Here is a 15065-nt window from a genome sequence, read left to right on the forward strand (position 1 = left end):
TTGGTGAAAATGCATTTATTTGAAAGACATGGAAGAACATATATCTAGTTTGGTTTGGCTTTTTTTAGAGCTAGAAATAATAAATTAAAATAATAGTTACACAATTTTTTTTTCCTACAGTAAAAAAACCACAACAACAGTCACAGTTAGAAAAGCTGTCTTTGTTGCCAAGGTACAAAATGAAGGCCCACGATCCAAGGCACATGTCTGGAGACATTCACTGTCCACACACGATCTGGATACGATTCATTCTAGAGCAGCGCTGTCCAAACACAGCAAACTTTTGCAAACAAATGGGTGGCAAAAGTGAGTATAATTCCAGTATTACAGAAATTAGAGATCCATTTTCAGACCAGTTTGCTTCTGTCATCGACACATTCCATTTAGAATTTTATTTTAAAAATTTTGTCTGTGTGGCAAATGGATACTTTCCGATTTATAATTTTGGCCCACATGTCAAAAAGTGGACACCACTGCTCTAGAGAGATCACCTGTTGTGCAAATTCACCTTTGAAACAGCAGAAAGCCTAAACTTGAACAGCATTTCACACATTCAGAGCCAGTGACTAACAGTTAACTCCACGTCTTCCATAAAATCTCATTTGCCTCGTGAGGCAGAAACTCCTATCTCCTCATGGAATGTCCTCACCAGCTTTTGTTTTTCTCACCTGCTCAGATATGAAAACTTCATGTTTTTTTCATTAAAAGCAGAAAGAGAAGCAGGTCCATAAGTTTGTGTCTGAAAGACGTCCCGGCCTCATCTGAACTTGAGGTAGGCTGGAACCGAGTAGTTGAAGAGCAGGAAGTCCATGCGATACAGATTGTAGAGCTTTTTCTGGTAGAAGGGGCTGATGTTCTGGAAGAAGTCGGCTGCCATATCGCCGGTAGTCCTGGTGCTTTTGGACGAGGCGGGGAAGCGGACCTGCTGGTCCGCCCCGGCCAGCTGCAGCACGTAGCGGGAGTCCTGCTCCAGCGTCTCGTACTTCCCCACCACGTCGTAGTGGATGAGGCAGGGGTGGCACAGCGAGTGCACCCGCTCCCAGTGTTCGTTGAAGGGCTCTTCCCGCTGGGTTGCGGGGTCCACGAGGTAATACACAAACTCCTCAAAGGAGACGTCGTCCCCTTTCTCCAGGGCTTCCGGCCGAGGGTCTGGCCTGTGCCGGCGGACGATCTTTGTGCCGTATCGTTTGTGGAAAGCTGTATTGTAGCTCCGCGTGAATTTGTTGCGGTACGCAGAGACCAGCCGCTCGAATGGCTCACGCACAAAAATGAACTTCAGGTAGGAGCGCAGGCGCTGGTTGATCTGGGGGGTGGAGTACTCAGACAGGGTCCGGAGGTTTCCCGGGACGTGGGCCTCATTGGCGGGGATGGCTAGTGGGTCTTTGTGGTCACCCGAGACTCCTGTCAGAACCATGAGCACCCTCTTCCAGTTGGTGCAGGCTACTTTGGGCACGTAGCAGTACAGCAGGCCGTGCTGGTCGTCCACAATAATGTGCTTCAGGTCTTCGGGGACGAGGACTCTGCGTTTGCGGGTGTAGGAGCGGCAGGCCTCCTCCAGCAGCTCCCGGCGACCCTGATGGACGGCCGACACAGCAGATTCCCCCTGTTGGGGAAAGAAAACCAGGAGCAGATAGTTAATCTGGTTCAGGTTTGGATGGTTTCAGAATGTTTTTGGACAGAAAAGTAGCACAGCTTGTAAATACATTCATGGCATTTGACTTCTGATAAATGCATATCACACATATCAGATGTTTTGTTTTTTGAAAATGCTAATAGGACCATGTAACATTTTCCTATGACTTCACACATGTGCACGACTTGGTGTTGACTCACAATACACAGCGCATCTGGAAAACCTTATTCCAGATTCTACTAAATGAATTTCTTTCCTCAACATTTTACACACATATCTCCCATTATGCCAACGTGGAAAAGGTTTTTGAGAGTTTTGCTAATTTAAAATCAAGAAATCAGATTTATATTAATATTCACAGCCTTTGATAAATACAGCAGCAATTCCAGCCTCAAGTCTTTTTGAATATGATGTCACCAGCTTAGCTCCACTTTTTATTTGTATTTTTTACAGTTTATTTGATGGGGACAGATACTAGAAACATGGCTCAAGACAATCTGATGCCTGCATCACAGAGTTCAGAGCCAGAGCTAAGTCACAACACTTGTCCCTAGAAACCTGGACCCTCAGGTGGGCAGTTCTGAGGAAAATGATTAATTAAAACTATTTGGGAAAAGGCTGTAACATAACAAAATGTAAAGTGCTGTGAATAGTTTCTGGATGCACTGTATGTTGAAGATTATTGTTATTAGGTAAAAACCTCTTTTGCAGTGCACTGTACTGGAGGACAAACTCCTCATTAAATCAGATGCAGGACATACAGTTACTCTGCATGTCATGAGGACTTCACTTCTCCATGGTGAGTGAAGCTCTGACTCCACAGAGGGTGGTCTCACCGCCGCTGGAACGTGCAGCTACCTGGTAAAACCAGGGGTCATCTAGTTCATCCTGTTCTCCTACTGGCACAAATGTCTTATTTACTCTTTTTATTTACTCGGGCTGGCTTGGCACTGCAGCGGCCACAGCCCCAGAGCTCAGAGTCTGACTCTGTGTCCGACCCGATGACTGGCTCTGTGTGTCTGCCGACAGACACCGGAACATCCAGGAAACACTGAGGGGCTACGCTCTGAGCGGCAGAACCTGGCCCGTACTCTCACGTAAACCTAGACCTCGCCTTTAAGTCTGTCCGTGTGGACAATGAGGGGACATTAATAGCAACTTGAACCGTCCAAGTCAAACATGTCCTTGGGAGACAGCAGCAGAGTTTGGTACTGCTGCTGAGGGTTAACACAAAGGGTTTGGTTTTCAGGTGAACCACATGCAACAAGGCCTGTTAACAAATGTTGCTGGATGATAAATTGTCCCAAAAGTTATTGCGGTAAACGATGATCTTGTTTCAGACCATTTTCAAGTAATATAGTGGTAATGACATCATAATGCAAGAACAGCCTCTCAAAGGTCAATACATTTAAAATTTTAATAAACAGAAACTGGAAGACATTTTAAATATCAATGGGCCAGCTACACTATGAAGCCTACAGGAAATCTGCATGTGCTGTAAACAATCACATGGTGAAAAGAGGCACGACATCATTGCTAGCCATAAAATGTCTGAATCATATTCCTCTTATTCTGACTTTATTGCTACATTTTTGGAATCTTCCTTCTTTATGTAAACAAAAATGGAGTGGCGTCAGATTTTAGCAGTTGTAGGATTTCTCTTTTGTCTTTGGTAAAAAACCTCTAGTCATTCCTTCTGCTAGCACTGGACACGCATGTTTGTTTTGGTTATATTTTATTTTGGTTGTGTTTTGGTTGAATTCCCTGCACTAGATAAGAGTGCAATACTAAATATTTTGCTGTCGATCCAATACCAAGTAAATTTAGGCCAATATCATCAATACCGATATCAGTATCAATACCTTTTATTATGTAGGTTTTTATATCGTTATATTGCTGACCTCTAAGTATTTATGTGTTTTTTTTTCCTTAGGAATATTTTAGTAAAATCTAAGACAGAATTTGGACAAAGTTTATAGATGTCTACAAAATACAAGATGAACAGAAATAATTTTAAAAAAAAAAACTTGAAGCAAATTTATGTGCATATTTTTCTTAAAGTGCAAGAAAATTTAATTTGAGAGCAAAACAAAAATCTGTTTTTGGGTAAAATTGAGGAACTACAATATTTAAATAAGATGAAATTTCACTATACCAATACCGACATGTTATCAATATATCGATCGATCTACCCATCTCTTTAACTTTTATCTTACTAATTTAAAATTCAAGGAAAAATTGTAGAATTCAAGAAGTTCTAAGAAATTTCTTAAAATGTTTGTCACTACGAGCTCAGATTCTATGTGACAAAGATCTCTCCGTTCTTTAGAAGGGAAACATGAAAAATTGGTGGTTTGTTAGACTCCAAGTTTCCCCACTTTAAGTATTTACTCTACAATATTTATAGCTTATTTTGCCCAAACCTATAAGTTTTAAAAGCTGCTTAAGGTTGAGTTGGGCCAAACAGACACAGAAGTGTGTCTGGCCAACAGTTTACCTCCTAATTACCATCCTGAGAGATTAGCAAGTTAAGACGTGAGGAGGAAGAAAAATGAAGAAAATATTACAAGCAGTTAAATTAAAGGGGAACCTGCTGGAGCTTGTTTGTTTTATGAAAATTAAACCTTCCTTCTTCACACAGAAAGACGTAACTGGGAACAGCTGCTGTGATTTTACACAAAGCATTTCAAATCTGAAAAAGAAAAAAAAGTGGATAGGTTTGACATCTCAGTGAACAACCAACACAGGAAACACAACCAACGACGAAGGCAGCAAAGGATAAAATGCAGGTGATAAGATAGAACATCTAAAGGTCTCATCGTCTGGTGATGCTTTCTGTTGTTAAAAATGGAAAATTCAATGAGGTTTATGTGCTCAAAAAACTATTTCTGAGCTCATTCTGAACAATAATAAACAGAAGTGTTGTCAACTAGATCAATAAATTAAAAATATACATTAAGAGAATAACTTATTATATTCTGTGACTTATGTAGTTGTAAAATGTTTTAACAATAACTGCAAGAAAAGGAAGTGGCTCTTCTTTCTAAAACAAATATAACAAAATGGCGTTGATCTGCAAAGTCGCACCTAAAGGCAGTGGCGCAACTACACGTTATTTAGTTGGATGCCAAACATAAATCCCCGGAAGGAATGTCAGGTTGAAGGGCCGACGCTCACTCTCTACCCCCCCCTCCCCCACTCCGAGGCGACGACACATGAAGTGTAAAACTCGCTACATTTACCTCGTTATGTGCGCGAGGTGAAGGAGCGTAAGGCGCGCTGAAGTGTACGGGAAAACATCACTGGCACGCCGCCCCCTGCAGACTGGGTTTTGGCGCCCCCTCTGGTGCTGCGCCCCTATGCGTTGCATACGCTGCATTCCCACTTTTTGCACCACTGCCTAAAGGCACAAAACTTCTGAAGCAGTGCAATTCACAAAATTCAAAGTGGTTTTTAACGCCGCCCCAAAATAAAGAAACAAAGAAAATCAAAGCAGCGTTCAGGTTTCTGAAAGAAGGGAACGTGTTCCCACACCACTCACCTGTTCCCCCTCATACAGGCTCTGCAGGGGGCTCCTCCGGGTTTTCTGCCCACTGCTCCGCTCCGACAAATGTTCTGAAGAACAAAACACATCAGTGACAATGTTCATGTCACAAAACACACACTCATACACACTAGACATTACGAGGTGTTGGCAAATTTAAAGGAATAGGAATCACAGACAATAACGCTATAACATCACAACATGTCAACAAACAACGAGGATAAAAAGTCTGAAGTTTAAGAATGAATAAAGCAGCCGGCTGAGTGTAAAGCTAACCTAACATGGAGACTCAGGGCGATGAGGATCAGTCTGAGCCTTCAGGTCGGCATCGTTTTACCTCACAGGCTCAGACACAGACACACACACACACACACACACACACATACACACACACACACACACACGCACACACACACACACACACACACACACACACACACACACACACACACACACGTGCGCACACACCATTTCACACATCCACACTTGAAGCAAATGTGGTGAATCTGTGGTATCAGAGGACAGACGTTACACTGATGAACAGTCACTTCACACTTTGGGAAAGAAATATTTGCTTTGTTGGATTAGTGCAACAATCTGTAACATCTAACTGCACAAACAGCAGTAACCACAGAACATCCCCGAAAACTTAAAAATACCTGCATTAAGAATGAGTTTGTAAGACTTTCAAAGCCAGGAGGTCCAGGGAATAACAGCAAAACTCATGAAGGGCAACGAGAGAAATCTGTTCTACAAAATCCTCTCATTTCAAGCAACAGAAACAAACAAATCGGCTAAGAGTTACTTCATTTTGGGTGAGCTGCAGTTGACAGATCCTTCCATGTAAAGCCCATCTTAGGTCACATCTTAGTGTGTAGTTAACAACCGTCAGCCCAGTGTTGCCAACTTAGTGACTTTGTTGCCATATTTAATGACTTTTCAGACAATGAATAAATAAATAAATTCAGGATCAGCAGGTCAGACCTTTCAAAGTTTGGCCAGAAAAATTCAATCAGTGCACCCTTAACTTTAAGATCCTTTTTTTAATCATTCCCATCTTCCAAAAATACTGTCACACTGCACTTAGTGGTTAACCACGTTTCACATTACATTTCAGAAATATGATTGATGAATTAAAAAGGGAAATATGAAGCATGGATTGGTGATATGGGCCAGGGGTCTATCATTTGCTGTTGTGTTATTCTATTTTTTACCAGAACTGTAAGCTACAGCTAACATGCTAACAACATAAAAAGCCAGAAAGTTTAAAGGACTTCTCTATTTTGGATCAAAAACAACCAAACATAAATTCACTTTTTAAAAGTTTTTTTTTATTATTATTATTTCAACTATCCATTTCACTTGAATCAACCCTTTAACATATTATACTAAATATTATAAATGTATCCACTTACTTGAATAAAAATGAACCTTTATTCAAGCTTTTTTTATCTAACAAACTGAGTTCATTTATAATGTGGCTCCTTAACACTGACCTAATATTCAATATTTTATCTCTCATTAATATCTATTCAGTAATAGGAGATATAAACACATGTAGTCCATAAACAGCAGCGTAAAACCATTTTCCTCTACATGTTATATTAACATCTGGAAACAGACCTGACTGCTCCACTGTGAGTGGATTATTATAAATTAATATCATTTTAGAAAAAGCTGAAGCAGCAGAGCTGGTAGTTCATGGAGTAGCTGCAGTCGTTTCACATATTGCTCACTGGATGTGCTCTGGAGAGCCCGGGGCGCCACACACACGGCACACACACTGGAGGAGAACACTGTAAAATTGTAATGTCTGACTGTACGGGGAATGACAGAGTATGAAGGGCAGACATGGCATTTTCAATTTTAAAATGTAAATCTAAAAAACTAAAATTGATGTAGTCCACATGTATATATGTATGTCTCTTACATGATCTACATGCAGTCCTACTCAATAAGTCAAAATTTTATTAAAAAGTTGACGTATCTCAGTAACTCAGTTCGCTAAATGAAACTCAGATCATATAAAGTCTTTATTTCTATAATGCTCATCATAAAAGCTAATGAAAACATTTTAGATTAGAATATGGAGAGGATTCTACACTGACCACATCTGGATGCAACAACAACAAAAACATTCAGTGCTTTAAACTTTACATTTTCTTAAAGCCCATTCTGAGAAAAGTCACAACATTTAGTAAAGTGTAATCCTGTGTTAAAAATCCATGGAGCTTTTATTCTGTGCAGTGAGGCTGAAGGTGTTGATGTTTTTATAAATAATCTTTCCTCATATTTGATTATTCTTCACCAGCTACTATATGTACTTACTTATATACTTATATATTTACTAGCTGTTAAACCGTTTCTGTTTTTATTTCTTGTTATTCTTTTTAAATCATGCACTATTTTTACCATACAATGATATAGAAAAAGAAAAAAAAAGAAATAAAGATATCCTTCCTGGAAGCATTTCTGTTAGCACTAGCATAAATTAGCTGATGTACCGATTGTGCTTCTGGAACAGATCGTCCAGTCTAGACAGCTGCAGTTTCAGAGGAAGAAGTGTGGAAATACTGTAAAGTGACTCAATATCACTCCCAGGCCATCGCTGTGGCAGAAACATTGGCTTATAACTTAAATACAAGGATAACGCTTATTTTCCACCAAGCTAAGCTTTAGATTTTTTGTTTTTTATCAAGAAGATTCACGTCAGCAGAGAAGAGCAACAAAGACAAATCAGATGATCCTTCTGCCAACAGAAGGTCCAACTCAACATTTTTCTTTAACTCTTTGATTTATCTGCTGACTCAGAATCACATTTCACGCATAAAAACATCCAAAGTCACGTTTTTCTCCTCCTCCGTTTAAAGGCCAGTGAGCAAAGGTAATGTCTGCTAGGGTTTAGGAAATGACTAACACCTGGCAGACAGCGAGCTCAGCAACAAGCTGAGATGGCACACATTGAAAGCATGCATTGTGTGACATCATCTCCCTGCTAATGCAGCATCATGGGAAATTTGAGTGGTTCTCTGGTGAAAATATCAGGACATTAAGCTATCTAATTATTCTACCAGAGTAAATCACTGCAATATGAAATTGTGGAAACGTTTAAAAAAAAAAGAGAAGAAAAATCCATCTAAAAGAGAGAGAGGGAGAGAACTAAAGCGGGGCTAAAGACGCTGATCGATCCCGCTTTGGAACTTTTCCATTTGAAACATTCCGGTTTCACCTGGTCTGCTGTGAAAACCCTGCAGCTCCGCTAGTCACACAACCACAGCGCAGGAAATGCAAAACGCAGGAAGGCCCATGTATGTTCGTCCTGTCTTGGCTATGAACAGAGCTCTGTTTGAATCCCAGTGGGGAAACAGCCCCCAATCCCCTAACCCCCATTCAGCTTCTAATGCCAATGAGTCACTTTGCTATGAGAAATGCTGTAAAAGTAAAAGCCTCATCCTTTTATGTGAAAATGAGTGTAAATCTTTCTGATCCTGTCAAAAAGCATAGAAATGATAAACGTATAGAGCCAGACCAGTCCTGGACAAAAACTCAACAGTAAAAATCACCAGTCAGGTCTTTTTCACTAACTCTAAGTACTATGAACACATAACAAATGGTGAATTAATGAAACCAACATTAGGACACAGATAAGAAATGACATCAACACCATGTTGCATTAATGTTGGAGGCTCTTATTTTGAAGTGAAAAGGGAAGTATTTTTTTGAATTTTTTGATGACAGAGCTGGCTAATAAAGACTTTTGGTTATGCTAAAGCTTGACACACTTTAGCAGACCCTGAATTCGGATACAGCTATACTATATCTGTAAGCAGTAAGCTAGCTAAGTGCTAGTTAGCATCAGCAGTAGCTGATGCTAAAGATGGTGGCAGCTTTTTCTGGGCCAAAAGCTCCAGTGGAAAAATGAGAAGAAGTCAAAATAACGTAAAATACGCTTTTAAATTAAGAAATGCTACTTTGAGCCACAGTGTGAATTGTAAGAGGTAACAAGTCTTCTGGTTCTGGTTCTGCTCTGCATCCCCAGAACCAGAACCAAACAAGGAGAAGCAGCATTCTGATTTTATGCACCATAAATCTGGAACAAACTTCCAGAAAACTGTAAAACAGTTGAAACACTGAGTTCCTTTAAATCTTGACTAAAACCCACCAGTTTAGAGTTGTAACATTTCTGAAGGAAACTTTTCAGAATAAAACATCGAGGCCGTGTCAGAAGGAGTGAAGTCTAGGAAGCAGAATCAGCTTCATTCATCAAGTCTGTGCAGACAAACAAAGACTTTGGTCCAATTTTATTCTCAAAGATATTTAAAATATAATTACATTAAAAAGGGAAAATAATAGCTATGGGTCAAAAACGCATACATTGACGTGCTAAAATCACAGCGCCACACAGTGGCCTGGCATAAGAACTACACCACTGTAGCTGTTGAGGTGTACGCGGTCTCGTCTAAACGTGGAACTAATTAAACATGATTTAATTAGTGTGTCCACACACCTCAAATTCAGGCTTCTCTAGAACCTCGCAAGTAGGTTTTTTTTTTGTTTGTTTTACAAACAGGCAAATTTGTATCTGCAACAGCGTGCGTGATGTAAATTTTGCGTCTGCTTTTGTTATCTTTTCGCAGACATCTATGACACCTGGACGTTGGTGATCGTGGTGACAAACACATAGCAGATAAGAAAAACGTTGAGCCCCAACGTGAGCAGAGAAAAATGACTTGTTTGGAAGAAAACAAAGCGTGGGAGGATTTTTCTTGTTTTCCTCAGTTGCATAACTCCATCTCTTGGGGACGGCAGGGTCACAAAAACTGCTGAGAAACCAACTTTATTATTCCTCTTTACTTCTCTCCTGATCAGACAGTCGACCAAACCATCGCATCATCACGTAAACAAGAGTCTGTCAGGTGTAGTTCTGAGTGGAACGCTGTGCTCAGAAACAAAGTGTGACCTCTGACAGGTCCAGGTGGGCTGTGTGGGGAGCGTTTAGCTGAAGGAAATGTAATCTGTGCAGCTCGTTTTGATGGGTTCTGAAGAACGTCATGAGTAGTTTCATCTGCGACAGGGCAGACCTGCAAATCATTTGAGAATAACAGCTGCTTCCAAAACAGATGGTCCTGATCAGATTCAGAGGATCCAGAGGACTGCTTGCATAACAACCTGAGAGCCGTCATCAGACAGGCTGAGGAGGGAGAGCAGGACTCCTCTACACCCGGCCTGCAGTACATATGTGATGCTGTGTTATGTAATGTTGCAGTAAAATCTTCATAAAGTAATAAAACATCATTAAAATAGCATTACGAAATAATCAACGCAAAACATAATGAAATCCTTGAACATGTTTTGCAAAATTTTTTTCCACATTATGTAAAAACTTTACATTTTCCGCCGTTCTAGAAAACACTTGGAAATTTCTGAGTTTGAAAAGACAAAATTTTGCTAGAAAACTCCCCGGAAATTTTGATATTCATCTAAAACTAAATTCTAATCCCCCACCCCACAAAAACACACACACAAAAAAACAAAAACAAAAAACAAGGAAGCTTCTGATTTAAAAACAACAAGAATTTGCAAGAAAATCTCAGAAGTTTTGAGATTTTCTCAATCTCATAAATTTTCTAGAAAATACTTGGAACCTTCTGAGTTTGAAAAGTCGAAATTTTACCAGTATAAACTGAGATAGTTTTAGATTAATTAATTAAAAACATGAACATGTCTGAGCTTCAAATGTGAATTTTTGACATTTGAAATCCAGAAGATTTCCAAAAATAGAACATTTTTGACTTTAAAAAGTTTTTTTTCTTGCAAATTTCTACAAAACTTTTGAGTTTTCTGGTGTAAGTTTCCTCTTCCTGTTCAATCTACGACGGCCCTAAAACACTGTCGTACCAACATGCTATCCAGATCAAATCCCTGCTTCTTTCCAGAGGATTGTTAGTTTGTTTTTTAACTTCACATCTAAGCTTTCATCCCAGATCCAAGAGAGGAAATGTCTCCCAGGGAGCCGGGGAACATGCTGCTTTAAGGCTCAGCATGCAGTGAGACGAAGTGCTGCACAGATAATTTGTGGTGTGGAGGCTGGGCAGGGAAGGAATGAGCTGAGCAGGAGCCATGGTGACGGCCGCCTCCAGCCTCCACCCTCCATCCTCCAGCCTTCACCCTCCAGCCTCCATCCTCCAGCCTCCAGCTTCCAGCCTCCACCCTTCAGGCTGCTGTCTCTACCCTCCAGCCTCCAGCTTCCAGCCTCCACCCTCCACCCTCCAGGCTGCTGTCTCTACCCTCCAGCCTTCACCCTCCAGCCTCCATCCTCCAGCCTCCAGCTTCCAGCCTCCACCCTCCAGCCTCCAGGTTGCTGTCTCTACCCTCCAGGCTGCTGTCTCTACCCTCCACCCTACAGCCTCCATCTGCTGCTAATTAAACCTCTAGAACAAACTGCACGAGAGGCGTCACTCCACATCTGGATCTGTAATGTTACCGCTGACATAAACATCAGTCCTACTTCCAGGATCATGTAAGAGGAAAACTCTGGCAATGGAGGGAAATATAACATAATTCAAGACAGGTGCATGCAGCCACAGGAAGCCCTCTAAAGCATTGAGCTGCCAATAAAACATAAACTGCTTCAGATTTCTCTCTAACATTAAAACAGCATTCAACACTGCCTGGACTGGTTACGGATTATTTATGTAAAGAGCAGTGGAGACGCCACACTGTGTGAGAGAAAGCAAAACGGATCTTTGCATTCTGAGCATAATTACAGTTGAGGATTCTGCCACTAGCCAGTCAGGACAACTAAAGCCTGGTTCACACAGAAACGTTTATGTGCCCAAATGAAAATAACAGTAAAACTGCTCACTGAGACTGACCTTATGGATGCAGTAACAGCATCTATACAGAAGAGCTGCTGTCAGCGAGGCTGTCTGGCTGATGGTTTCCATCAGATCACCTGTTAAGGCCAGTAAAGCCTTAACAGAATATCTGTCTAGAAATGAGCCAAAATGGAGGCGGCCTGCTGGAGCAGAAGGTCTCTGCTGCTCATTTCTTCTGTTTGTTTGGAGACTTTTACTTCACATCTTTTGGGTTTTGGAATTGCATGTTTAGGCTTTTAATCACTAGTAATATCACTGGACCATATGGCTAAAAATGTATCATGACAATGATTAGCTTTTTATTTGAATATCTGAATTACTGTCCAACTGGTGACGTGTCATTTCCTGTTTATCCAGGTTTTTCTCCACAATGTTTTTGTTCATCTTTAAGCAGTTATGAGACGTGGAGGAGAAACCTGCTGCTGCGCAAGCTACAAGGCAGGTTGTTGCTAGGTAACCGAAGAGTGAGCTAGTTGATGCCATCAACCTTGTTTAGCCAGCTGTGACAGGTTTCCTCAGCCTACATCCCCCAGAATGCTGTGCAGCTCCAGATCAGAGTTCAGTGAAATTACTGAACCGTGTATTGGACTTATTATCTATTTATATTGATCACATATTTACTGTAACATACTGTTATTGATTTATCAGTTAAGAATGGTTACTTTGAGGCATTTTTAAGTAACATTTAAAATGGCATAACAATACAAGTTTGATAAACTCATTTTGTAAAAACTCAACACTGGAACTGGAATATATTCTAAATATTCTAAGTAAAACACAAACCAAATACAATACATAAAACAGAAATAGAAACCAAATGCAACTGAAATAAACAGATAAAAAGGATTATGAAGTCTGAAAAAAAATCCTCCTTCTAAAAATATGAATCATCTGAATGGAAATTATTGAGATCATTTTAATGTATCTCTCAATTAAAGATGACCTGCTCATTGCAACAGGCTTGTGAGACTAATACAGCACCTGTCTTCAGTCAGAGGCCTCTTCAGATTCACTGTAAAACTGACTGCTACTGGAGACACTTCCTGCCTACAGCATCAGCCTCCACATGTTGTCATAACACATGATATGAGTTATGACAACATTTCCTTTCCCTTTGACATAAATAAAAATGTGTGACTCGAATTAGCAGGATGTTTCTTGGAACATTTCCCCTTTTCTCTTGGACTAAAATGGACCAATGCTCACATCTACAGTACATGCACTGTAAAGCCACACTGAATCCGTAGCTCAGTGTTGTGGGTTCAGAGTGCCAAAGTACATAAAAAACTACCATCCTATAATAAGTGCAACCTGAGCATTCCTCTGTTTACAGAGCGCAGCGGCTTGCTGCTCCACACAGAGTTTAGACAAACAGCCTGACCTTTAGCCCACATGGAGCAGAAAAGAACTGTTCAGCTGTTCCAAATATGGATAAATTGTTCATGCTTATTTCAAACTGAAAGCCAGCCGGCTGTATTAATCTGTCAGAAACATGCTGCTTTCCAAGTGCATTTGAAGTGCACGAAAGCAGAAATACCAGAGTGAGTCTTCCACCGTTCTGCACACGACTTCATTCATGCAGTCGATCGACAACGGATCCAAGACACGAGGCAGGAGAGCAGCAGGAGGGACAGTCAGCACACAACTCCACTGAACTTATTCAACCCTTCACTGACTTGTTCATCTCGATTCATTATTTACATGGATTTTAACGTGTTAAAAAACTGAATGCAATTAATCGCTTTTTTTTGTTTTTTAAATACACAAAGATTCCAACCGGAATATCGGCCAATATTAGCACAACTTTCACATATTGGTATCGGTCTCAATAAGTAAAATCTGGCTGATATTTACGCCTGCCACAATAAAGCAAGCTCAATAATTTCCATTAGTGTGTGTTTTTTTTTCCTTTCCTCTCCAGGCTTCAGTCAGGTGTTTTTGTCTGAAAGACAATTTTGTTTACAGAAACTTCATCATTTATTTTATTTGTTGTTTATGTTGTCTGTTTATTTCTTTGGATATTAAAAAATGTCTTCCAGTTTCAGTTTTAAATGTTCATTAGAATTGGAAGTTTATTGATCTTTGACAACGTGTCACTGCATTATTATTATTATTATTATTATTATTATTATTATTATTATTATTATTATTATTATTATTAGATAACTAATAATAACGGCATAACTTCATGTTCCAATCAGGTTTAGAATAGTTTGGGGTTTTTCATTATAGTTTAGTTTTATTTCATTGTGATTTTTTGTTTGTCTAATTCAGTTTATTTAAATTAGTTTTTACAGTGGGTTTGCTATTGTCACTGTTTATGTTTAGTTCAGGTTTTACTAGCTATGATAATAGTGTTGTTTTTCATAATTTGGTCAATTTGTAGGTGCGGAATTCAAAAAGTGATTATTTATACATCAATTGGGATAATAGTCAACAGAAGATATAATATATAAAAAATATTTTCAATTATTGACCCACCAGCTGACTGCTGTTTTCTCCAATCTCATTCTGTTAAGGTACTTTTAATACTTAAGTATTTTTAAAAGCCAGGACTTTTTTACTTTTACTTAAGTAAAATGTTAATTTGGTAGTTTTACTTTTACTTGAGTACATTTTTGAATACTTTCTCCACCACTGTGTATATGGCATCGACTGTATCATGAAATGACTCATGTTGAATGTTGGAGACAAAAACAATCCTGACCAGGACGTCCCACACTATGAAGCAGCTCTTCTGATTGGTTAAAATCCACTAAGATAAAACATATTCAGGAAACACTTACGGTACAAAAAAGAAATCTCTATAATTAATACAACACATAACTACTCCGCTCTGTGACATCACAGCAGGGACCAGATATACATCTGATATTCCACACTCTGTGTGGATGACGAGAAGGACCAGAGAGTAACCACGGTGATAATCAATAATGTACACAGGGAAATGCTGTGTTGCAATAACAAGATTCCACTGCACTATTTCACTATTTGTTCATTTCACTGTATA

The 15065-nt window shown here is 39.7% G+C and overlaps 1 protein-coding gene across 2 annotated transcripts in view; it reads right to left on the minus strand.

Annotated features, from left to right (window-relative positions):
• Position 1: 1 nt before the first annotated feature.
• Positions 2–15065, minus strand: part of LOC103465412 (carbohydrate sulfotransferase 11-like) — a 16847-nt gene continuing 1783 nt past the window's right edge. Inside the window, exons 1-3 of one of the 2 annotated variants that reach the window (XM_008410213.2) lie at positions 5454–5569; positions 5175–5248; positions 2–1603 (exon numbers count right to left, since the gene is read on the minus strand). In XM_008410213.2, the coding sequence (XP_008408435.1) occupies positions 758–1603; positions 5175–5248; positions 5454–5460 (927 nt within the window). In that variant the 5' untranslated portion in view covers positions 5461–5569 and the 3' untranslated portion in view covers positions 2–757. Of the gene's footprint in view, positions 1604–5174; positions 5249–5453; positions 5570–15065 lie in introns of those variants that run through there. The other variant, XM_008410212.2, reaches the window with a different exon arrangement.

Source organism: Poecilia reticulata, linkage group LG5 (genome assembly GCF_000633615.1).
Source record: "Poecilia reticulata strain Guanapo linkage group LG5, Guppy_female_1.0+MT, whole genome shotgun sequence".
Taxonomy (NCBI): Eukaryota; Metazoa; Chordata; class Actinopteri; order Cyprinodontiformes; family Poeciliidae; genus Poecilia; species Poecilia reticulata.